The sequence below is a fragment of the Benincasa hispida genome, chromosome 12 (assembly GCF_009727055.1).
Source record: "Benincasa hispida cultivar B227 chromosome 12, ASM972705v1, whole genome shotgun sequence".
NCBI lineage: Eukaryota > Viridiplantae > Streptophyta > Magnoliopsida > Cucurbitales > Cucurbitaceae > Benincasa > Benincasa hispida.
Window position 1 is genome coordinate 7,582,822 of NC_052360.1, and position 27,905 is coordinate 7,610,726.

General features: G+C 27.9%; 1 protein-coding gene across 1 annotated transcript; it reads left to right on the top strand.

Moving 5' to 3' along the window:
• Nucleotides 1-14,938: 14,938 nt before the first annotated feature.
• LOC120092640 (probable copper-transporting ATPase HMA5) lies at nucleotides 14,939-24,429 on the top strand. The gene is made up of 6 exons (XM_039050784.1): nucleotides 14,939-15,331; nucleotides 20,751-22,142; nucleotides 22,234-22,488; nucleotides 22,625-22,747; nucleotides 22,835-23,311; nucleotides 23,908-24,429. The coding sequence occupies exons 1-6, from the start codon at nucleotides 15,074-15,076 to the stop codon at nucleotides 24,328-24,330; spliced, it is 2,928 nt and encodes a 975-aa protein (XP_038906712.1). The 5' UTR covers nucleotides 14,939-15,073; the 3' UTR covers nucleotides 24,331-24,429.
• The last annotated feature ends 3,476 nt before the right edge of the window (nucleotides 24,430-27,905 follow it).

The following is a 27,905-nucleotide window of genomic DNA, read 5'->3' on the forward strand; positions in this document are numbered from 1 at the left end:
TGCGTTACTTCAGAATATGGGGTTGTCTTACACATATGCTAGTGAAAAATCCTAAGAAATTGGAGCATCATTCAAGGTTATGCCAATTTGTTGGTTACCTTAAGGAAACGAGAAGTGGTTTGTTCTATGACCCTCAAGAAAACAAGGTTTTTCATTGACAAATGCTACATTCTTGGAGGAAGACCACATGAAAGCAAATTAATATCAAATGATACTACTAAAGAGTCAACAAGAGTTTTTAATGAAGTTGGTCCTTCATCAAGAGTTAATGAAGAAGTCAGCATTTCAGGTCAGTCTTGTCCTTCTCAATCATTGAGAGTGCCTCGATTCAATGGGAGGGTTATATCACAACCTGACCGTTGGGTTTAACTGAAACTCAAGTTGTCATACCAGATGATGGCGTTAAGGATCTATTGTCCCATAAGCAGGCAACAAATGACGTAAACAAGGACCAATGGGTCAAAGCCATGGACCCTGAAATGGAATCTACATACTTCAATTCAGTATGAGAATTTGTAGACCTGAAAGGGGTTAAACCCATAGGATGTAAATGGATCTATAAAAGAAAGGGAGATGTAGCTAGAAAGGTACAAACCTTCAAAGCTATACTTGTAGGAAAAGGTTATACCCAGAGGGAAGGGGTTGACTACGAGGAAACTTTTCCCTTGTTGCTATGCTTAAGTCTATAAGAATTCTCTTATCCATAGCCATATATTATGACTATGAGATATGATAAATGGATGTCAAGACTGCTTTTCTAAATGGTAATCTTGAAGAGAATATCTTTATGTCTCAACCCGAGTGGTTCATAGCCCAAGGTCATAAGCAAAAAGTTTGCAAACTGAATGGGTTGAAGCAGACATCCAGATCTTGGAACATTAGATTTAATATTGCGATCAAATCTTTTGGTTTTGATCAGAACGTTGATGAACCTTGTGTCTACAAGAAAATCATTGACGGTAAAATAGCTTTCTTGGTACTTTATGTGGACGATATCCTACTCATTGGGAATGATGTAGTGTACCTTACTGATTTAAAAAATGGCTAGAAGTCCAATTCTAAATGAAAGATTTGGGAGAAACATAGTATGTGTTGGGTTTTATGTCCTAAAACTCGTGGTTTGTAAACAATGAAAATTATTCTGAGAATTCAATAAGTTGTTAATTAATATATGAATTGCTTATTTCGTTTTAGAAATAAATCCAATAAACTAAAAGATCCATGACTATTACATGAGTACTTGAACTTTATGTGGAGACATAAAAGTAGATCATGTTCGAGTAAATAGTCAAAATAATATATAGTATATGGATAAGGTTGAGTGCTTTATTATGGTAACACTATTGGATGCGACCCACTCTATAGTTGTTACAAAGGAGTTGTAAAGTGCTACAGATGATTTGATCCTAATTCGTACATATTATGACATGAGGAGTGGAGGCATCCTGTGCAATGGGCTTGTACAAGATTGGACCACGAAATCAATCACTCTTACTTTATAACATTGTTTACTGTTTAAGACTAACTATTTCAAAGCGATGACCTATGTAACTTGACCTTAATCCTGAGCAAACTATGAACTCCTGTTTATTCGGGATTATCCTTGGATTTGCATAGGTGAGGGTTGACTCAACAACGTCGGCTCAATAAACATCCATTTTAGGGTAAGAACGGGTAGATAGCTGGGAACATAGGGTGCAAGATGGAATTCATTCCTACCTGCTTTCAGGGATAGAGAGGTTGTTCCCTTAAGTGCTGACTCCGGGTCTTGAACAAGGGGCCCCACCCTCTCATTGGCCCGAGAGGGACTCGATTTCTTAATCGGACAAAAAACCAATTGTTCATTAGAGGATCAGTGGGACTTATGGAACAAGAGATAATCTCGGAGGTAAAATAGACATTTGACCCAACCATTATTACGAACAACCTGTGAAGGGTTAACTTACTAATCATGGTTATATCGAGTGAACATAATATATCTATAGTGAGGGGAGTGCAACTCTGGGTTTTAGTGGAGTGACCCAGTAGTTAACGAATGAGGATTAATTCGGTGTAAAAAGTTTAGCCAATTAATCTTAGATCGTTGGAGCCCATGATCTGTAGGTCTACGAGGTCCCCCTACTAGCTCGTAAATGGATTAGCCTTAGAGTATCGTGATAAGTTAATTTGAAATGTTCAAATTAGAATTAAGGGAATTATTGATTATATGTGATATAATTACACGTTTAATTTTGGAATTAAACAAAATTGGAGAATCAATTAATATTTGAATATGATTTAAATATTAAATTCATGAATATGGATTCATGATGGTGGAATTAGTGTTAAATTAATTTAATATTTGATATTGAATTGATTAGAATTAGTTAAATTGTTTAATTAATTATTTATTATTAATTTTATTAAAAATTAATTAATTTTGTGAAATTAATAAAGTTATCAATTTTGAAAACAAAATTGATTTTGGAAATCAAATTTGTAAAACAACAAATTGAAAAAAGTGGGAGATCTCCACTTTCTTTATTGTGGTAGCTCACTCATTTTCCACCAATTTGATTGAGCCAAATTTCCAAGTATGAGCTGTATGTCATGCAACACTCTTTATTGCATGATAGTCCTGCAATAAATAGAGAAAACTGAAGTGAAAACCAGGCATGAAAACTGATGCACTTCATGATTTTTTGCTGAAAAGTTGGAGAGGTTGAAGAAGGTGTTCTTCAAGTTGCATCAGTGTGCTTCTTCTCCAAATTCTCTTTATTCAAGTTTATTTTGAGTCTCACAACTCAATCTAAAGCTCCAAGAGAATAGTAGGGAAGGCCTTGAGGTGGTTCACAAGTAGATTTGGAGAAGATTTGCAGTTGAGTTCGAGATTCAAGTGATTCTACAAAGGTATGTCATGAAACCCTCTTATTAATTTATGAGCATGCTTAATTTATAGCTAAAATTAATGAATTAGAATGCTTATTGATCCTTGTTGCTTCTACTGCATGCTGATATATTAACCGTATGTTATATTATAATATAAAGTTTATATTTCAATTAAACTTTATCAAACAAATTTTAATTTGGATATGATTCAAAATTAATCTATGGAAGAATTAAATATTTGAAGGAGTTCAAATATTATTTTAATATGAATTAGGTTCATATTAAAACTATAGGTTAAAATTAATGAGTATTAGATGCATATTAAAACATAGGTTATGAGAGAAATACAATTGAATATGATTTAAATGTAGGCTAAATTAAATATTTGATATTTAGTTTGGTAATTAATTTACTATTCATTTAATTTAATTTAATTAATTGAATTAAAACTATAGGTTAAAATTAATGAGTATTAGATACACATTAAAACTATAGGTTATGAGAGAAATATAATTGAATATGATTCAAATTTAGGCTAAATTATATATTTGATATTTAATTTGGTCATTAATTAATTGGAGAATTAATTAATTATTGATTTAATTTAATTTGATTTGATTTGATTAAATTAATTGAATTAAAACTATAGATTATATGAGAGTTGTTTCATTTAAATATGATTTGGATTAAATTAAATTAAATTAAATTAATTATTAATTATTAATTATTTTAATTAATTTTTTTGTTTTATTAAATCAAATAACTCTCACATATGGAGTTATCCAAAAGGTGGGATAGCTCCCATGTTTCCTCTCTTTTCCTCATTTTGATTGATATACCTACAGGGGATTTGATTTGTTATACAGAAGGGTTCTGTGAACAAAAATTCGCTAAATTTTTTTTCCTTTTCTTCTTCCCAATTAAGAGATTGGTTCCACAAACCAATACCAAAATCTCTAGAGAATAGGGAGGTTTCTAAATTGGTAGTGTTCGTGATTTCAAGCCCAAGGAAAATTGGCCCTTTTGTCTGAGTCATGAACGAGAGTGAGGATTCTTATCTTTTCTCTGTAGGATTGAATTCCTAATTGTATTGTGTACTTAACCTAGAATTTTTACAGTAGATTTAATTTTTTTAGTCTCTATGATAATTATGTTTTTTCAAGTGTATTGGTATTTTAAATTTCTCAATTAAATTTCGAGTTAGGTCCTGATAATTCTGTTGCACTAGGGATTTTATCCCTACAGTGTAAACTAACTTTTCACTAAGATAACATAAATGACTTGACCTTAATCCTAAGTGAGTTTTGAACTTCTGTCTATGAGAACAATCCTTTGACCTGTATGGATGAGAGTAGCCTATTTCGCCAACTCAACAATGTCTACCATTTTGGAAATTTATTCAAGTAAGGAGCTGGGAACCTAGCTACACAAGATGAAATTCACTCTTTCCCGTAGGTAGGGAAAGTAGATAAGTTCCTCTCTTTATAGCTGATTTCAGATCTTGAACAATGAGGCCTCACCTTCTCATTGGCTCGATAGGGGTTAGTTTATAGTTGGACTATAAATTGTTTGTCATTAGAGGAATCAGTGACATTTGAGAAGTTAGATGTAACTGCAGGGGTAAAATGGTAATTTTGACCCAACTGTAGTTACGAGCAATTTGTGAAGGTTCAACTTACTGTTGATTGATTATATCCAATGGACACAGAAATATATATATATATGGTGCAAGTACAACGGTTCATCAAGGGTAAGTTTCCCTTTCTCTAATTTCTCTGTAGAAAATAATCTTAGGCTTCTTATATGTTTGTCCTGTTAATTACAACATGTTTGTTTTCTTCTCAATTTCTTCATTGTACATGAATTGAATTCAAATTGTACGACATTCACACGCTTCCGCGAGGTATTCAATTCCTTCAAACAGAGTCTATGTCTTTGGTTTCAAATTATCCCAATTGGACGTAGGTTAAACTTAATATAATGGCTCAGTTGTGTAGTCAATGTTTTGAGAGAATGCTCTTGCAACAAGGGACGGGGAGAGTTATTCTTTGTCATTTTAACTATTTTTTACATAGTAGAATTTTTTGGTCATCATTGGTTTTTTTCTCCGGTTTAAAGTTTTTTCATATTAATTCTTGTGTTCTCAGTTTTATTGTATATTTTCAATTTCTCAATCATTTTTCTCTTTATTCTTATGGCAGTATTGGAGATTTTTTTTTTTAACAAATTTAAACTTTTGACTTTAAGAGAAGGAGCTTATTTTGATTTTTGTTGAACCATGATAACTTTGACAAGAAGAGAGAGAATTCAACTTCCATTGAATTTTTAAACCATTTGAATGTTTTCAATTGAGATATTACTAATGAGTAAATGAATATTACGCTAAGATATTTAGTACATTAGTAAATTTTTTTTTTTTTTTAATGGCTTTAACAAACTACACAAACTCTTAGGGCTAGCTCTAGTGAATATTGGGTGTATCAGCATATATATAAGAAGACTTTATAATGCAGTACCTTAGCACATGAGGTTTGTAAATCCTCAAAATGAAACTATGCTAAATTTTTAACATAAAGAATAGTTTTATGGATGTAAGTTATTTCAAACCTTATTTAGATATATTTCCAATAACTTATTTAGTTGACTAATGTTTAAATTAATAGATAATATATATTATTTATTCATATCCTTACATTTTTTTTTTTTTTGGAATATTTAATCAGATGTATGAAATTTTTTATTTTCTTTTGATCAAACATCACACTTTTATTTCAAAATAATTATTACTAACAAAACTTGGACCAGCACCAACAAGAAATAAAAGGATAATAGTAGGAGTATAGAAGAACCTTTTATAAAGGTTAGCTAAGTTCACAAGACACTTTGATGTGAATTATTATTCTTTTATAAAGTTTAAAAGAACAAATATTGACACCTCATCCCTATCAAATTTTTAAAAGATGAACAAATATTAATTTCTATCCAAAATTTATTGTATTTATATTATATTTACATTACTGACATTTTGTTGCTCTACTTCTTTTGTTTTATCAATTTTCTTCCGACATAATAGAAATGTCAATCCATCTCTTACGTCAAATATTGAACCTATAGATTACTGTAAAAATATCAACATGTTAGCAAAAATTTAGTACCATTTCACCTCATCCAAATCGATAGAAAGAAAATAATATTCGAAAATAGATTTTACTTAAAAAGAAATATGTACAATAATTAAATTCCATCTTCTAAAAGAGGTTGTCTCATTAAGAGAAACTTCACTCAAGATATCAAAAATAAATTTATATAGCTCAACTGCCATAAAATATAACACTCGACTATGGTCAGAAGTTCAAATCTTTCACCCTTTTAATATAATTTAATAAAAAAAAATGTAAATAAAAACGATAGGTTTTCTTTTGGGTGATACCCTTGATATACTTTTGATATACACCTAATATACTTGATACAATCTTGATATTCTACTGATATATACTTGATAAACTATTGATATATATATATTTATACATTTGATACACTACTAAATATACTTGATGCACTTGATACTCGTAAATGCTCTCTTTATTTGATTCTCTTTATCTCTCTCTCTCTCTATATCACTTGATACACTACTAATATACACTTGATACACTTAATTGATATACTCGATAATGATGTGCTTGATTGATATACTTGATATACTTGTCAATTATGTACTTGTCTATGCTACTGATAAACTTAATACACTTTACTGATATACTTTATATACTTGATAATGATGCATTTGACTGATAAATTGCCGATAAATTAGTTAAAATTTACATTTTTTTATACACTTGTAATCTCTTGTTGACAAATTTTACTAATATATTAGTGTATATATTTAGTATATCAACATAGTTATTTTAGTTTTTTTATTTTTAGTAAATCAATGTAAATATTTGTCATAAGATATGCGTTACAACTAATTAAATTTGGTATATCAATTTATAGAATAACTTAAATCAAAGAAAACTCCACAAATCAAACAAAAAATAGAATCGCATTAAAATTAAACACAAAGATCTATCCCAATTGAAAAGATTAATCAAAATAAAATATTGAGAATACAATAAAATTTAGTAAAAAACATAACAAAAGTAAATAAGTAAAACTTAAAATTAGGTATAGAGAGAAGATAATTAAATAAGAAAGGAGATTAAAGAAAACTAAAAATAGTTGCATGTGAGATGAAATTTATGAAGAGAAAAAATAGGATAGAAAACTAGGAATGAAAGATTTATTTTATTTTATTTTATTTTTATTAGACTAGGTGGGACAGAGGTTAGGTAGAAAGAAAAAGAAAACAAAAAACAAAAAACAAAAAAACAAAAAACGTATATCAAAACAAGGATAAATAGAATTTAATAGTTTTGTTATATTTACAAAGGTGAAATTTTGGAGACAATACAAATATGTTAATTATTTCTACTATCCAATAAAATTTTCCTTTTCTCTTTTGTTTGGATTCTCACCTCCAATCTTATAATATTATATTCTAAAAAAACACTTTCTTAGAAAGATAATATATCTTTTGAGAAATGGTAAGATCTAAGATACGATCAAGGTGAAAGAATCCAATAAAAATGAATATATGTTTAATCATATATAATAAAAATCAACATCATATAATTCCATCGAAACATAATAAAAACAACTTTGACAAAAAAAAATGCATTTTACATTATGGCCATGATTTAACAATATAGTGTATAATATATATCATGGACGACTAGATCTTTCCAACATAACCCCACATTTCCAATAGTCTTAGAGGAATTTGCTCAAAAGTTTGTTAAATAATTATTAAGTTATAAGTCACAAGCTAAGGACCAAAAGCAAAATTATAATTCAATTTGGATTATCCAATTAAAGCTGATTGAAACCTTTTGTGATGAACTTTTATAAAATATAGTGAAGCACTTTGTAAAAAGCCAACAAAAGATGTAAAAATATGCTCTTGGAGAATGACATTCAGTCAATTGGTTTGGATTTCTACTTTTTTTTCTTTTTTTTAATTATTATTATTATTTGTACCTCTTCTTTAAAAATTATTTGTAACCTATATATGTTTTTTTCGAATCGTTTTCAAATATAATAAAATAAGTCAATTTATTAATAAATATAACAAAATATCAAGATTAATACTGATAGACTGACTGACTCATATTTATCGGTATTTATCACTGTCTATCTATTGGTGATAATGATAGACAATGACATTTTGTTAAAAATATTTTTAATAGTTTTATCATTTAAAAAAATTATTTTTCCTATAATAATATTTAATCTTATACATTATATGTATTGGCAAGAATACCTAATTTCAATTTTGTCGCCTTTCTAACTTATTGGAAGAATTAAGTGGGTAGCTGATACACCACAAATTACAATAGTAGAGCCAAAAGCGTCATTTAAAGCTCTTGTTAGTTGTTATTGCTAATATTAAAAATGACCAATTATTGACATTAAATACCTAATTATACAAATATACATATTTTGGTTGAATTGATGTGATGTGACAAATATTATTTGAATATATATTACTGTAGGTTAAATTACAAGTTTAATTTCAAAAGTATAGATGGGAAGTGTGTAAAAAGTATATATTCCACATTGAGCGTTTAGCAATTAAAGCAAGCATTAGAGTTCTTTAAAATTGCAAATTCAATTCGATAGATATTTTAAAATATTACTTTCGTCATTTCAATCGTTCAATTTTAACCTATATATTTTCAATTATCCAATTTCTATTATTTATTTTTTATAAATCTTAAATTTAATTTTTATTTATTACTTGTTGATTTTTTTTAAGAAAAAAAAAACTTTTGTTGTCTCTATTAGCATTTTCTCTATACTTTTTGAAAACATATTAAAATATTATATTTTCTTACATAAAAATTATTATTGTTATTTTATCAATTTCGGATAAAACTTACTTTGAAAGACTAAATTCTAAGATTTATTGAAAGTACAATGATAAAAATTGACCAAACTTTAAAATATATCGACAAAATTGATATTTTAACCTTATAATAATAATATTGATAATAATAACCTCCTCTTTCTTCTTCTTTTTATTATTATTTTGAATTCGGAATTGTAAATACAATTGTATGGTCCTAGTGTATTATATATTCTATCATTCTTCTATTTTCTACGAAATTATGAGATTGTGACTCATGCTAGATCTAAAACATGTTAGTTAAAAGAAGACATATTATTTTTTTATTTATGGTTGTTAATCAATTCACTGAAAAATAATGCTATCTTAATAAATACATGTCTAGTCGTTTATTGATCAATTATCATTTTAATTTGCGTGAGATTACAACATGGAGTCTATTGAAAAATTTATGTGATTATATAATAGAAATTAAAGATATGTTTGGAATATATTTTTAAGTGTTTAATTTAAAAAATAAGTCATTTTGAAAGAAATTGAAGTGTTTGATAACCATTAAAATAGCTTTCAAGTGTATTTTAATAAGTTTTTACAAAAAATATTTAAATAAAAATGAGTTTTTTGAAAAAATATTTTTTTCTCAAATCAATCCAAATAGGTTCGAAAGCTATCACATTTCTTAATTTTTGCCTCCTCCTTAGAGAAATTAAAGAATGATTTTCTAATTTTACACCATCATAAAGATAATGTTTAATGTATGTATTGTGAGAGAGTTTTTAATTTGTTCACACCATAGGAAAAATCTAAGAAGGGACGATGTCCCCTTCAACCGGTGACGTTATATATATTGATTTTCGTTAAATATTAAAATTTTGAGTTACATATAATATATATTATTCTGTTTAGTTTAATGTTGATTGCCAAAAAGTGGTCTAGTGGTGTGCGAGGGTTCTGTTTTCCTTCGTCTACTGATGGATCGTGAGAGAAGTGTACTTTTCATTTGAATTTTGAACCTAGGCAAATATCAATTCATACCCATGAACTTTGGATGTTGTATCAATTTAAATTCTCAACTAATAATTGGTCAATTTAAACCCTAAATTTAAAAAAATGGCTAATGGTATCACCTAATTAAATTTAGTGCCTAAGAGATCTACTAGATGTATAATTGATATTTTAATAATCTGTCAAACATAAAAATTCAAAATTCGTGAACTATATATAAATACAAATTTAAAAAATTATGAACTAAACTTCTAACACTATATACATTTATAATTGACATGAAGTTCCTCCAATACATAAACTAGAGCAAGACAAAGACAATTGGGCAACAGTGGAGCTTCCTCCAAAGACAAAAGGGAATATTTTGTTGGCTATTGTTTTTTTTCCCCTTTTCCTTTTTAATTTATATTTATTCCAAAATGAAAAATCACTTTCTTTGAATGATAAAAAGTGGATTTGATATATATATATATACATCTATATATTCATGGTCCACTAATTATTTTATTGATAAGAAAGAATACTTTGGTAGATTTTGAGTATTTTTTTTTAGTCCACTCAAATCACACAGTGGAACAGTTGGTCACATAATCAACTATAATTAGACAACTAAATAAACTTCAAAACAACGAGTGTAACTCAAAATGTATTAAGGATTTTTCTTTTAATTATATATGTGCAATGATTAGGTGTAATATAGATGATATCCAGTAATCTCATGCTCTCCCTTTCTATAAACAAAAATAATAATAATACTAATACTACTACTAATAATATTTTTTTAATCAAATTTTCCAAAAAAGATAAATTTTCACTCGAAAATTTTAATTGTGTGTATATAGCAAGTATTGCATAGTAGATGAATTGTACCCACGTTTTTCCTTTATATATTATTATATCTTCACTTTCTTATATATCATTTCTAGTATATTCTTTAAACTTGTATTGTGCAAACCGCAGAATTTTAGAAGTTATAATGTACGTTTTCTTTATTATAATTTAAGTCTCATTTTAATCTCCATTTTTCAAAATATAAATTAGAGGTAAGAGGATTTAAATCACAGACCTCTTTATCCTTAACACATATAAGTGCCAATTGAGTTAAGTTCTTGATAATCTCAAATTTTTTTTATAACTTATAAAAGAAAACGTTATATTACTATATAGACATAAGATAAATTAATTGTTGGATGTCTTTTAAACAAAACTAGTTAGGAACTACGTGCATTGCACGTGTCTCGTAATGTTGAAAATGAAATATACATGTATAATTAAGTTGAAATAAGAGCCTTAGAGATATAAAATGTAATAAAGCAAACTTGAATATTTAATAGAGAAAAATCCAAGAAAACTATCAAGTGATATATTCTTAAAAAAAATTATCAATTTAAATACTTGATAGTAAGAGAAAAGACAATCTTCCTTAAAAAACAAACAAACTAACTAATAATATTTGGACTTATAATAAGAATCTTTAAAATAAACATATTTCTACTATATTTATAGTTACTATCTGAGTTCACTATATTTTAATAAAAAAATAAAAGACCATTCAATCTAAATCTCCTTTTCTTAACTATTTTATGGCCACACTTGTTAAAAGAAATAAAAAATTAAGGTAAAGAAGTTTGGTGAACGATAAGAGAAAAATTAATTCAATAGGGTGGCAAGAAAATGTAAAATATAAACATACATAGGAGGCTGGTGCACCATAAATATTTTAAAAAAAAAATAGAGAAAAGGTCTAACTATAAAGGTAGAAAAAGAAGAAAACAAGTCATTAATGAAATATTAAAAAAAAAAAAAAGTTTTATGGGATCAGACTAGTGTAGATATCTCACACAATAAAATGACATGGAGCTACAAAAAGAAAATATGACATTGAAATATAAATATAAATATAAATATATATATACATGAGACCAGTATTTAAATAGTTATTTTTCTGTAATGAATGTCTTTAAGGAAACTAGAACTGGGAGAGAATCCTTGAGCGGAAGCAAGATCGACCAAAATTTCATTTTTCATTGAATGTAAATTTTACAGTAAAACAAGAATATGATATGCATTTACTTAAATTATAGCATGCTTTAAATAAAGGAAAACTTAGGATTTTAGAAATCTTTATCTTTGAAGAACCCTTTCTTCAAGAACTCCCTCGAACAAAACACGAACGAATCTCCTTCTCCACGCGGATCTCCTTCTTCAAAGGATTCAAACAAGAGTTGTAGACTTTGCTTGAATCCTTGGAAGAGGGAAAGAGATGGAGAGGAGGAGAGGAAGGTGAATAACTTTTCTTCTATGTTTTTAAAACTCTCCTCTCAGAGAGAATTGAGGAAGAAGATGAATCTCCAACCACTTGAATATTTCAATTAAATTATTATTAATATATATATATAATAACTACTTTATTATATATATACACTATATGTTATATCAAATATAACATATAGCTTATAATTTTACATTGCATCAAATACAACATAACCTATAGATTTTATTTTCTCTCAACCATACATGACATTTAATATACATCATATTTATATTAAATTCTTTTATATGAATCTCATTCATATAATTGATATTTGGATCATATCCAAATATTTAATTCCTCTCAATATAAATCATATTTATATTAAATTTAATTACATAAATCTCATTCATATAATTAATATTCGAATCATATTAAAATTCCTCTCATATTATAATATATCAAATACATTATATCAATTATATCTCATATATAATCAATTTAATTAATTATATCATATATAATTAATTTCCTCAATTAATTTGAATACTTTAAATTAATCCAAAATTAATTCTCAATTAAATATCTGTTGAGCTATAGAGGGAACCTTATGAACTTGTAGATTGAAGCTCCAATGGTACTCGGATAATTAATTAAACTCTTTAATTAAATTACCCAATATCTGTTAACTACCGGTCATTCTACTAAAGACCGACAGTTGCACTCTTCGCACTACAGATAAATTTTTGTGTTCATTGGATATAATCAATCAACAGTGCGATGACCTTTCACAAATTGTTCGTAAGTACAACTGGGCGAAAATTACCGTTTTGCCTCTGTAGTTACATCTAATTCTTTAAGTACCACTGATTCCTCTAATGAACAATAAGCCATAGTCCAATATGACCAAGTCTCTTTCGGGCTAGGAGAGAGTGTGGCCACTATGTTCAAGACTCAGAATTAGCCTTTAAGGGAACAATTTATCTACTTGCCCCTGCATCAGAGAAGAAGTGAATTCCATCTTGTATAGTTGTGTTCCCAAATCTCATCTCAGTCAGATGAATCTCCAAAATGGTAGGCTTGTTGAGTTTGCAATCTGGCCACTCTCACCCATACAAATCAAATGACCGCCTTCATGAGTAGGAGTTCACAACTCACTCAGGATTAAGGTCATATCACCTATGGTCATCCTAGTGAAATGTCAGTTCATATTATTAACAGCGTTATATAAATAGACTAATAATTTCATGGTTTGGTTTTATACAAACTCTTTGTATAGGATACCCCTGCTCATATGTCTCCACATGAATGATCAGGATCAAATCATTTGTAGCACTTTACAACACTTGTAATACCTACAAAGCAGGCCATAACAATAGTGTCACTAAGATAAGATATCCAGTTTTATCCATTTACTACAGACCGTTTAGGTTATTATTTAAACAAGATCCACTTGTATGCCTCTACATACCTATTTAAATTACATGAAATAACTTCGGATCTTAGTTTATTGGATTGAGTATATGTTTATAAAATAATACTTATTTTATTAACAACAATATGTATACAAAGTTTACAAACTAGAGATTACAAGGAGATTTAGGACACCAATTCCGACATGTCTTTTGAATTAATTTTTTAGAAATATAAAATTTAAAATAAGTCAAAATAGTGATGAATCCAATTAAAATTCTAAGAAATGCAATCTAATAAACTTGTAATCAAAATTGTTTTTTAAGAGTGTAATCTAATTCTTAATTAAAACTATTCTTTTAAAAAAAATGCTTAAATTAAAAAAAATGTCAAAACTTCACCCATAATTAAATGATGAATACAAATTAACTTAACCATGGGTTGGATTAATTGATTTGCTCTTGAATTGAATGTTTTTAAAATCAAATGTGGCATAGTCACTTTCACCATTCAAGGACAGAAATATCAATTTTATATATTCTATATTATTCTCATTCTCCATTTAGAAAAAAATAAAAGAAAGTGCCCATTAGAATTCCACTACTAAGACACTTTTCATGGAATAAAAAGGAAAATAGAGAAGAAAAAAAAAACTTCGATATATCCACAAATGTATCAATTTCATCCAATTATTTAATTATAAATTGTCACGTGCAAATTTTTATTTATTTTTGTTTTAAATTTATTTTATGTGGGAAGAGTGATAAAATGATAGTTGTAATTTAGAATGTACCAAAACATAAGACATAAAAAATATTATAATATACTTTTATCGTTAAACTTTGATAGAGGTAACAATTTAGTTCTTAGACTTTAATTTGTAGTGATTTTATTTTTTACTTTTAAAACAGTAACAATTTAATTATAAATTTTAATAATTAATAATTTAGTCTGTGTACTTTACAAATGACAACGATTTAATACCTATCAAGATAAATATTATTAAGATTTAATAAAAAAAAAAGGTTTATAGATATAGATTGATAAACTAATTATAATTCAACTTCATTTTCTTTCTTTCTTTCTTTTTTTAAAGACAACTCAATTTTGTTTATAAACTATAAAAACTTAGTCTTTAGGTAATAAAAATGGATAATTAATTTTGATGAGATTTATAAAACTAAAATATTATAGTAAAAAATTAAAATTAAATTTGATGAGATTTATAAAACTAAAATATTATAGTAAAAAATTAAAATTAAAGTTTAAAAACTAAAATTATATATGACTCAACTGATATTTATATGTATCGGAGAGAGGTTAGTATTTCAAATACTCCATCTTTAATTTTTAATTTAAGATAATTTTTTAGAGTAGTATTGCGCGACAGAGATTTATAATTTCCTAAAAATAAATAAATATTTATTTATATATTAAAAGACAGTGACCAAAAAGTTGAAATGCCATGGCGTTATGGGCATTCCTTTTAACTTTCTGAATCGCACATAAAAGGGCATCGCAGTTCCGCCAGAAAGAGCTTCAACTTTCACCATTCTTCTCTCAACCGAACCTCCGCCGCAATTCCGATCAAAATGTTGAAGTTTCCGCGGCGGAAACGATCACCAGCGGCAACAGAGGAGAATCCGAAAAATGCAACAGTGATTGACGATGACGAGACCGCGGCGGCGGCGGCGAAAGCGAAGGTGGTGGTGTGCGTTAGCGGGATGAGTTGCTCTGCTTGCGCTGTTTCAGTTGAGAATTCCATCAAACACCTTCCAGGCATTCTGGATGCGGCCGTCGATTTCTTGAACGACAGGGCTCAAATCCTCTATCTCCCCAATCTCATCGACGTAAGTCTCTCTGTTTCTCATCATTCATTCTTAATCGTTAATCCATTTCTGCTTTCCGATTAGATTACTGCAGATTTTTCTTTCAAATAGACTTCCGTCAGTAGGTTGAAACTAGAAACTGAGGCTAATTACAAGAAAATTTTCTTAATAAAAACATCAAATAAAATCGAAATCAAAGGCTTTCAATGGCTTCAGGGACTCAATTTGGCTCAAATTCCTTCTCAAGAACCAATTTAGTTCACCCTTTTTTGTTTTTTCCTCTTCATTACATAGAAGTTTTTGGTGGAGAGAAACCCAATTGTTATTCGTTCGTACAGTGTACACTACTGCTAGTGGTGGCCACTATATATATAATATGGATAGAGAATTTTCAAGATCTCTATCTTGTCTTTACATTTGTATTAAATTTCTATTTCGTACTTCCTAATCGAAAATAGATCCATTGCAAATATAGACATTAAACTTACGGTATTAATAAATATTTAAAAAATTACAAATATGATCAAATTTAAATAGTCTAGGAGTGATAGACAATAGGTAGGAGTGATAGACCATATCAAGTAAAAGTCTATCAACTTGTCTATATTTGTAATTTTTTTTAAATATATTATAAACTTGGTTATTATTTCTAAAAATGTTAACAATTGCAATTACCCTTGCAATTATTTTTAAGTATCTTTTTATTCATAAGTTATAGTTTTTTTTTTTAATATTATTATTTTACCAGAAAAATCAAAGCTTTTTAAAATGAATAAAATTTAAAGACTTGCTTAGTAAAAAAATTTGAAAATAGAGATATGATGAAAATAGATTTGTATTTTATGTTTTCGGACATGTATTGGATGGTAGATTCAGAAATTGGATTCTAATTTAAATAATTATTTAAAATATATTTTATACTACACATTTATAAACCATAATACTAGTTATAGTTATTCACTAATATTTAGTTGATAATAAATTATTTTTCTTTTTGAAAAATTGATTTACGATTATCATTTATGTTAAGAAGTTTATATAATTATTATTTTGTAATATTATATAATTTATAATATATTACTTAATACATATTATATTTTCTTTTAAAAGAATGACTTGAGTTTATAACGTGATATTGTATTTCTAAATATTTTTATCTTTATTTAACATAATTCTGCATTTTAAAATTTAAAATAAAAAATTTGGTTACAATGAAAACATAAAAATGTTGTTTTCAGAAATTATACCGTTTGGATAACAGAATCTGAAAATAGTTTTCAGAAAACGAATATGAGTTGTCTATCAAATATCTATTTGTCGAACTTAGTAAATCTGAAAACATAAAACATAATTCAGATTTTCTCTTAAACAGATCTAAAAATTTTCCTTTATAAAAGAGTAAGTTATGAGAATTAAAAAACTTATTTTAAACGATGAAGAGACATTGTTATATATCATAATATTTAAATAATGTAGTATAATATTCAATTAAAAATGGTTTGATGTTGTCAAAGTTAGTCTAACTCGGCCTTTCATTTCTGAAGTCATCGATTTTTGAAATTTTTAGTTCACATTAAATCTTTAATCCTATTTTATAAATGGGACAATGGAAGAGAATTACTTTCCTATTTTGCTCTTAAAATTTACAGTTGATGATTTTAATCCTAAGAAGATCATTATGCAAATTAATAATATATATATTTTTAAATACAACATGTGGGACAATAAGAATTTGAATCTCTTATGAAAATAATACATGTCTATACTGGGTTATACTCACTGTGATTATCCTTCGATAGTATTAATTTTATAATCTAATCAACACATAGATTTAAATTTGGAATTATAAACTTTTATTTATACAATGGACTCTTTCTCCAAAAATTTTGTCATGAATTAAATTTGGAAAAAAATTAGGTCTCGTCTAGTAACAATTTCGCTTATGGTTTTTTGTTTTTGAAAATTAAGTTTATTTTCTTTCTATTTCTTACAATGATTTGCATCTTTTTTAAAGTACAATGGTTGAATTTTTAGCCAAATTTCAAAAAACAAAAACAAATTTTTAAAAGCTCATTTTTCTTAGTTTTCAAAATTTGGCTTAGTTTTTTAAATCATTGGTAAAAAGTAGATAAAAAATAAAGAAATTTGGAAGTAGAAGTAGTATCTATAGGCTTAATTTTAAAAAACAAAAACAAAAAACAAAAAATAAATAATTACTAAAAGGGACCTTAATTTTTAACATGGTAACTATACATTGACCTATAATATCTCTTACTCGCTACAATAACATCAACTTGACAACTATTTACCAACTCAAACAATTTCAACTAATTAAGGCATCATATAATATAAATATTCAATCAAATCAAATTTACATCCTCTTTATCTTTTTCTACTAAATATGCTTTTTGAAATTTGCTTCTTTTATGAGATATAAAAAAGTCTATCTTGTAGGAATTATTAGGAATTTTTTTATATATAATATAAAAGCTTTTAGTTTTATTTTGATTTTTACTAGTTCTTAAAAGTTCATTGTCGTACTTATCTCGTAAATAAAGTTAAATCAATTATCGTTACTAGTTTGTACATAAGTCAACTAACAAAAAATTATATATATTTCAACGCGATCTCTTTTTTTTTTTTTAATTTTTATTATTATTATTATTTTTAAAAAAACTATCTTTACCTTTAATGAGAAGTAATAGAAAGTTAAACTTGATAAAAGTAATCTGTTTTGACATGATCCAAAGAAAAGTAAAAAAGAGGAAATTACAATAAAGGGATTATGGGATTGGCCATGACCCTTATTTTTCTTCTGTTGACCTAAATTTACGTTTTTCTTTTATGTGATATTTCTCACATCTATACATCAATAAAACAAAATTTCTATAGTAGATATTATCTAACAAAATCTGAGACATCAATTTGAGCATAATTCACTAGTTAAAGACATTCATTACTATTCAAAAGTTGATAGTAATTTTTAAAAAAAAAAAATCAAGACATTTAGTAAAATTAAGGGGCCATGAGAATGTGAATAAGGGGAGAAATAGGCAATGGTAACATATCCCTTGTTTAGAACAACATTTACATTCAAGATATCTAGTGTTTGAAATGAATGAATATGAGAATAAACGTGGAAATAGATAACGGTAATACATCTACCCTTGTTTGGAATAAGGTCTGTGTCATTGAAAATGAGAATAATTTATTTTCATTGTTTTTTATACCCATGAATGAGGGTAGTTCGTACCATTTCAAAAGAATGAGTTTTTTTTGGACGTCTCTCTCCTCTTCTTAATATCTTACTTTATTTATTTACGTATGTGTCTTTTTTTAGCTAGTACATTTGAATTAAATTTGTTATCAATAGAATAACCTTAGAAGATTTGAAAATACTAGAACTTAGACCTCGTTTGGTAACCATTTGATTTTTTATTTTTGTTTTTGAAAATTAAGTATATATCATTCACATTTCTTACCATAATTTGCATATTTGTTAAGTACCATGCTTTATTTCTTAGCCATGTTCCAAAAACAAAAACAACTTTTTGAAAGAATTTTTTTTTAATTTTCAAAATTTGGTTTGATTTTTTTTAAATCAGGTAAAAAGTAGATAACAAATGAAGAAAATTGGAGGTAGAAGTAATGTATATAGGCGTATTTTTTCAAAAACAAAAACAAAAAACAAAATCATCACATGACCTTAATTATTCCATTGCAATAAATTAATTTAATAAAATGTATACTTGATTTTTATATAAAAATGACGTAATAAATCAATGCACTTTAATTATGAAAACTGGTTCATTAATTAGTAATATATCCAATCAATTAATTGTCATTATTATTAATTTATTATAAGGATTCATTCTTCATCATTATAAATAATTATAGAAAATTTTTACCGATAGAAAAATGTCAAACTATTCATAGAAATAGTAAAAGAAAAACATTGATAGACACTAAAAAAACTTCTATAAGCATCTATCAGTGAAGCTTCTATCAATTTCTATCACTGATAAACTTCTATTAGCCTTTATCAAAAAATATTAAAATTTTGCTATTTCATGTAAATAGTTTCCTTATTTTTTTATTTTAAAAAATCTCCCAATAATTATATATAGGTTATTTATTATCGATTATCAATTAACTATTAATTATCTGTTCTAAAAAAAGTATATTTAATTTTGACTATTTTAGTAATAATACATTATAATTATATAAGACCTATAATGTTAATCTCATGAAACAAAGGCAAACACTAACTTTTAAAAAAATTTAATAGTTATTAAAAAAAAAAAAAAAAAAAAAACCAAATTTTAACATAGCTCAATTATTGACCGTGAGATTAGAGATTTTAATCTCTTAATCCAAATTATTATACTAAAAAGATATCATTAAAAAAAAATTTATCTTAAGCAATCAATAAAATATAAAGATAGGTATGATATGATCTTGATGAATTATGAATTTTGAAAAGCTATTACATGGTTTATTTGTGCATTGGTCAAAGTCATTTTCTGTGCAAAAGTTCATTTTGTTAAAATTAATGAGTTTATAAATCTTTATACTCGTTTTTTTTCAAAAAAATTACTGGGATAACTTGTGAAAATTGAACCGAGGGTAAAAATTACAATATTTATTTAAGTTTATGATTTAATTTGATGAAATTGAAAGTTTATGGTCCAAATTAATACACAACCTAACATTTTTACGATCAAAATTGATAATTTTCCTAAAATAAATATGAATTTACACAACTTTACTTTATTATTTTTATTTGATAATAAAATTCTTTTTCTTGGTTAAAAATACTTTTGACCCTATACTTTATCTTGAATGATTTCGTTTTAAATTTGAACGTATAAGAATTTATTTTCAAGTTAGAAGTACATGGTCTAAATGGTTGCATACTTAAATTACTTCAATGACGTACAAAACAAAAAATAATGCATTTTAACCTGTATTTTCCTTTTGTTTTTCATCTCATATCTTCTCTGGCTTTAAAAAAATAAAGATAATTTTTTTTAATTAATCCTTACTGTTTTTAATTTTCTTATAAGCTTTAGAAATTTTCTCAAAAGTGAAAAGTTTTGAAACAAAAAGAACTATGATCTGTTGTCATTTATTTAATTTGTGGCTTTAGATAGTAATGATAATATTTTTAATAAATAATCATTACGACACAATGTTCTTCTGAGAAAGAAGAAAAACATAGGGAAAAAGGGGAAAAAAAAACAAAAATAATATAGCCATGTTGGAACTCAACATTATCTTACTTTGTGTTAGAAAGTATTTTTGAAATGATTTTGTTGTTGTTTTCTTCCCATGGTATTGTAATTTTTTTTAGAAAAAGGAAGTTATGAATGTCTTCTCTACATATTTTTTAGATCACTAAATAGTTCCAAATTTGTCAAATATATATTTTTTTTTATAGGAAGAGACAATACTTAAAGCAATTGAAAATGCTGGATTTCAAGCTACAATATCAAACGATGGGAATGATCATCGATCGAGCGAAGTATGTCGAATCCGAGTAAACGGGATGGGCTGCAATTCTTGCTCTTCCATGGTAGAATCGGTTTTGGAAGCAATGTATGGAGTACAAAAGGCTCACATTGCTTTATTTAAAGAGGAAGCAGAAGTTCATTATGATCCAAAGGTTGTTAATTGCAGTCAGTTCATTATAGCCATACAAGACATTGGGTTTGAAGCCTTACCTATAACCATTGGTGAACACATTACCAAGATTGAGCTCAAGATTGATGGTATGCAAAATGAAAACTCAACAACAAAAGTTAAAGAATCACTCGAATCCGTCCTAGGAATTGACGATGTCATTATCGACACGACATTGAGCAAAGTTACGATATCTTATAGGCCTGATATAACAGGACCTAGAACTTTTATCGAAGTCCTCGAGTTGATCAAATCTGAGCATTTCAAGGTGACACTATATCCCGAAGAAACGGGACGAGAAACTCGTAAGGAGAAAGAAATTAAGCAACATTATAAGTACCTTTTATGGAGCTCTGCTCTTTCTATACCTGTTTTCTTAACTTCTATGGTCTTCATGTATATACCTGGAATCAAGCAGACTTTAGATATCAAAGTTGTCAATATGATGAACATCGGGCATATTATTAGGTGGAATTTGTCAACTCCGGTGCAGTTCGTCGTAGGTTCGAGATTTTACATCGGATCATACAAAGCATTGTGTCGCGGTTCTGCCAATATGGATGTATTGGTTACTTTGGGAACAAATGCAGCTTATTTCTATTCTGTTTATATAGTGTTAAGAGCAGCTACGTCTCCTACTTTCAGTGGTACAGATTTCTTTGAAACTAGTTCGATGTTAATTACATTCATTCTACTTGGTAAGTATTTGGAGGTTTTAGCAAAAGGAAAGACCTCCGAGGCCATTGCGAAGCTTAAACACTTGGCTCCCGAGACGGCGACACTCTTAACTCTCGATGGCCATGAAAATGTGATCAGCGAAGTGGAAATCAGTAGTGAGTTGATTCAAAAGAATGATGTTATTAAGATTACGCCAGGTGCTAGAGTAGCTTCTGATGGTCTCGTCGTATGGGGCGAAAGCCATGTCAATGAGAGTATGATCACAGGAGAAGCGAAACCGGTAGCGAAAAGGATGGGCGACAAGGTAATAGGAGGAACCGTGAATGAAAATGGGGTATTGCATATAAAGGCAACACATATTGGATCAGATAGTTCTTTAGCACAAATCGTTCGACTTGTCGAATCATCTCAGTTGGCAAAAGCTCCTATTCAGAAATTTGCTGACCATATCTCCAAGTATTTTGTGCCTCTGGTAAGTATTATGAAACCAATCTCTCTATTCATTTGTATGCTTGCCATTGATCACAATAGTTTTTTTTTTTTTTTTTTATATACTTTTGCAGGTAATTTTACTTTCTTTTCTCACTTGGATTGTCTGGTTTTTAGCTGGAAAGTTGCATCTCTATCCTAAATCATGGTTGCCCTCTTCAATGGACAGTTTTGAGTTGGCTCTCCAATTTGGTATATCTGTTATGGTCATAGCTTGCCCTTGTGCTCTTGGCCTTGCCACCCCAACCGCCGTAATGGTTGGTACCGGCATCGGTGCATCTCAAGGTGTACTAATAAAAGGCGGTCAAGCATTAGAATTTGCTCATAAGGTATATACATATTTTGATCTCTCTTTCATTCCCTTTCGAGCTTACAACACACACGAATCGAAACTGTGTGATTTTTTCGTGGTAATGTGCGACATTCACCATCTTATAATACTTTTGGTCTACTTATGATTTTCAGGTGAGTTGCATTGTGTTTGACAAGACAGGAACTCTAACAATTGGAAAACCAGTGGTTGTAAATGTAAAACTCATGGACACTATAGTACTTGAAGAACTCCTTGAACTCACTGCAGCAACCGAGGTTCGTTTTCGTCATTGAAAAGTTGTTCGAAATTTTTGCGAATGAATTTCGTAACTAAAATGCTCTTCTTTGATGTTTATTTATCAGGTTAACAGTGAACATCCAGTAGCCAAGGCCATTGTTGAATATGCCAAACAATTCAAGAAAGAACAAAATCCCATTTGGCCAGAAGCTCAAGAATTCATATCCATTCCTGGCCATGGAGTTGAAGCCACAGTAACGAACAAGAAAATAATGGTTGGAAACAAGAGCTTGATGATGAACAATGACATTGAAATCCCAGGGGAAGTGGAAAGCTTTCTCGTCAACGCTGAAGGTATGGCGCAAACTGCAGTGTTGGTGGCTATAGATCGAATGGTATCGGGAGTTATCGCAGTGTCGGATCCATTGAAACCAAGTGCCAAAGAAGTTATCTCCATTCTCAAGTCTATGGACGTGAAGAGCATAATGGTAACAGGTGACAATTGGGGTACTGCAAATTCCATTGCCAAAGAAGTTGGAATTGAAAAAGTCATTGCAGAGGCCAAGCCTCATCAGAAAGTAGAGGAAGTGAAGAATCTTCAGGTATATACAATCTAAATTCTCTTTCAAAGCCTTGACTTGTTTTAATCTCGAGTTAAAATAGTATCGATAAATTCTCTGGTATGTGAGTATTTGGATCAACTTATACGCATATTGATTATTCTCACAGGATAATTTATCTGACCCTATAACATTCGAGTATCATGGAAACTCAATGAATATTAAATCCTAGGTAGATGACCACCATAGATTCAACTTATTCCGTCTAAGTCATTTATTAAACTCATGTTTGCTATTTACCATTAGGCTAACTCATGATGGTTTGAAATAGTATCAATAATTTTAGAGTCATATGCTAAACTCGGCATGATATTTTCTTAGTACAAATAAGGGTAGAGGGATTTGAGCCACAGACCTGAAGGTAGCTAACACATTCGTATATCAATTGAGTTATGCTCGCTTTGACCTTGACATGATATCTTGATATGCTATATAGTTCTTCATACGTTAAAGTTAATATCTCAATACGTGACTAAAAATTTGTATCATAGACTAGACTTTTTGAAGAATTGGGACTCAAGAACATATTTTACAAAGAACCAAATAACAAACCACACTTTTGGCTTTGACATGATCAGACGGTCGGACACACGGTGGCGATGGTTGGAGACGGGATCAACGACTCGCCTGCCCTTGTAGCAGCTGATGTCGGGATGGCAATCGGAGCCGGCACCGACATTGCCATTGAGGCAGCAGACATTGTTCTAATGAAAAATGACTTGCAAGATGTTATAACTGCCATTCATCTTTCAAGGAAAACCTTTTCTAGAATCCGTTTAAATTATATTTGGGCTTTAGGTTATAATCTTCTTTCCATACCAATCGCGGCAGGTGTCTTGTTTCCTTCAACTCGGTTTCGATTACCACCGTGGATCGCCGGAGCCGCCATGGCAGCTTCTTCTGTTAGTGTGGTCTGCAGTTCTTTGATGTTGAAGAAGTACAAGAGACTTAAGAAACTTGATGAAGTTGGGATTCAAATGAATGGAATAGTGATTGAATGATGCATATTTATTAGTGTTTATCAATATGAAGTTGCACCAAAGACAAAAATCAAGCAAAGCTTTAATTAATGTACATTGATAAAGTAGAATTGCAACTGTAATTAATAAAAGCAAACTTGTTAAAATTAAAATGTTTATATTGATTTTTTTCTAGAGTAATGAAAATCAACTTAAAAGTGAGAATTAAAAACCTACCATAAAAGAGATTATTAATGGCTTGGTTTGTAAAAAAGTTATTTTGCCACATAATATTAGTTTTAAGGATTATTTTATTTGGCTGGTAAACTTTTAACATCTTAATTTTGGTCTCTTAATATTTTTGTCTTTAAATTTTAAAATATCTATTTGATTTCTTATGGATCTTTGACATATTATTTTAAATGCATAAAACTTTGTTTTTTCAATATTCAATTTTATGTAGTTCGAAATCTCAATACATGCCCACATTACTTTGCTTACATGAAATTACTTATCAATCCATCAAAAGAAAAACAAAATTAAAAATCAGTATAAGCATATTATAATTGATATTTTAAAAATTTATGGACTAAAATAGAATAAGCAAAAGTTTGGTTAAATTTTTTGTTTAACTTCTTAATTTCGAGGTTTATGCCTATTTGATTTTTAAACTTTTAAAAATAATTTAATTAGTATATTATATATAGATTTGATTTTTTTTCTAATATTAAAATTCTAAACTTTTGATTTTGTGTCCATTAGATCCAATTTTTATTTTTTTCTAAAAAAAAAAATAAAATATAAGAGCTAAATATAAGGTTTTGAAAGTCCATGGATCAAATAGATATACCTCAAAGTTCATAGTCTAAATTTTTAATTTAGCATAAAATTTAATTTACTAATATTGATATTTTAAAAATCTTAGCCCCATTTGGTAACCATTTGATTTTTTATTTTTATTTTTTAAATTAAGCTTATAAATATTATTCTAAATTATATGTTTCCTTGTTTCGATATCCACTTTTAGTGTTTTCAAAAACCAAATCACATTTTGAAAAATTAGGCCCTGTTTATCAATCATTTTTGTTTCGGTTTTTGGTTTTTTTAAATTAAGTCTATTTTCTTTCTATTTGTTACCATGATTTGCATATTTATTAAGTACACCGGTTGAATTCTTAGCCAATATCTAAAACAAAAACAAGTTTTAAAAAGTTAACTTTTTTAGTTTTTAAATTTTGATTTGGTTTTTTAAACAATTAGTAAAAAGTAGATAACAAAGGAAGAAATTTTAAGGTGGAAATACTGTTATAGACTTAATTTTCAAAAATAAAAAACCAAATAATTACCAAATGGGACATTAAATATAGACTCCAATAATTATTTGATTTTTTTAAAATGAAACTTATAAGCACCAACTTCATCTGTTGTTTATATGTTTTGTTATCAACATTTTAACACCATTTTTTAAATTAAAACCAAAATTTGAAAACTAAAAAGGTAGTTTTAAAAAAATTATTTCTACTTTTTTTTTTTAATGGACTAAGAATTCAATGTTTAAATCAGAAATATGAAACATATGAATAAGAAATTGTGGAAAAGAAAAATCAAGCACAGTTTTAGAAACCTAAAACTAAATCCATATTTGGTAACCATTTGGTCTTTGATTTTTTGTTTTTGAAAATTAAGCAAATAAACATTACTTCCACCTCCTAATTTCTTCCTTTGCTATTTATTCTTTTTACTAATGGTTTAGAAAAATCGAGGCAAAAATTTGAAAAAAAAAAATAGTCTTCAAAAACTTGTTTTTGTTTTTAGAATTTGGCTAAGAATTCAATTATCACTACAACAAAACTAGGTTTTCATGACTCTAAAAAATTGTCATAAACACATTTCTTGACTCTTTTTTTTTCCAGTCCTTGAATCCACCATCAATTACACATCTAAAATGTCATTATTGGATGTTTCATGACTTTCCAATGTAGACAACAATAAGTATTTATTGACATTTATCATGTGTCATGATAACATTTTAATGATAATTTATCAACATCAATAAATAACCCAAAAGTTGACTTTTTCAATCAATTAAACTATTTTGTTGACACTAAAAATCTAACACAAAAACTATTATAATGTCACATTTATTGACACTTTGATGTCATTGAATTACATGCATTATGCTTGTTTATAGTCATTGAGCTTCAATTGATGACAGTGTTCCAATGTCAAATACATATATCTCATGACATTAATGAAATCTAAAAAAAACTTATAATTATGGAAAATCATTTGTGTATATCTGTCATCAATTTACACCTATGCTCCCTCTAATTTTAACTCAAAATATGCACAAACATAAATATGAATTTTCATATATAACAATAAGGTTGGTAGCGTTTATACAAAGAAATTATATACAAGAAAACTAATAACCAAACTTTAGTTAAATTATTTACAAAGAAACTAAATACAACAAGTGTTGGTAAAAAAAAGTGTTGATACTATCCCAGAAAAAAAACACATAAATTACTTGCTTGACAGTTGACTCAATCCAATCAATTTGTGCAAAATCTAGTAAAAAAAAAAAAAACAATATTCATATTAGAATTCAACACAATACATCAATGTTAGCATAACAATAATAACAATATTCAAAGGGTATGCATACATTCCTAATATTCACAATCTCTCAATCAAAACTACAGTTTAATCATATAAATAAGGTTTAAATGAAACTTCGAACATACAATAGACTCATGATATCACAATAGAATCATATAAGTAGGTTTCAAATAATATTATAAGCTTCAAATCAAACTTTAATCATATAAATAACGTTCAAACTTAATCCACTCGCCAAAACTAAAAATCTAACAAACTTTTAACATAGAAACTTCACCTAGAAATAACAAAAAGAATATTGTAACTTGTCCAAACCTTTTAAAGACATGAACTCCTCAAATATCATAAACATAACAAATAAAATTATAACAATCATATCATGTTACAAAACTCCAAGCTCCAAAAGCCCAAGTTACCCAACTTTGAAAAACTATATATAAAACATCCCATAGGAATATAATTATCATCCAACATTTCTTGTATTTTCTTCCTATATTTAGAGGAAATGTGAAAACAACTCAGAAAAATGGGCATCCTATAACTCATGAAACAATGGTTGGTGAAATACAGAAAATAAACATTTGACCACCCAAAAGATAGCCACACATCGGGGAAGAAAATGTTATGCTTAATTTGAATAGATAGTATAAATGGGAGAAATTGATGGTTAGGATTTTTTTAGGGAGGGGGAGGTAGGGAGGTCCACCACTAATTATTGCAATAATACTTCCTTCTAAATTATGCTTAAAATGACTACTTGTGTATATTAACACAAAATACATCATATTTTTCAGTTTTTATAATACACAATATATGACATATGTTAGCACCCAAACACAATTCATACTTTAGTTCAACACAATAGTACCAAAACACATCAATTTTAGTTGAGTTAGAACCCACCAACCATCATACAACAACTACCTAACTAGTAATTAATGATTAGAAAGTTCAAAATAATGATGTAACATGTAAGACAAAGTAAAACTGAATGT

What these genes read in the sequence shown, in the direction of transcription:
- LOC120092640 (XM_039050784.1), top strand. Translation starts at nt 15,074, where the DNA reads ATGTTGAAGTTTCCGCGGCGGAAACGATCACCAGCGGCAACAGAGGAG. An exon ending in ATCTCCCCAATCTCATCGAC is followed by an intron (nt 15,332 to 20,750) that starts GTAAGTCTCTCT and finishes TTTTTTTTATAG; the next exon opens with GAAGAGACAATACTTAAAGC. An exon ending in AGGAAGTGAAGAATCTTCAG is followed by an intron (nt 23,312 to 23,907) that starts GTATATACAATC and finishes TGACATGATCAG; the next exon opens with ACGGTCGGACACACGGTGGC.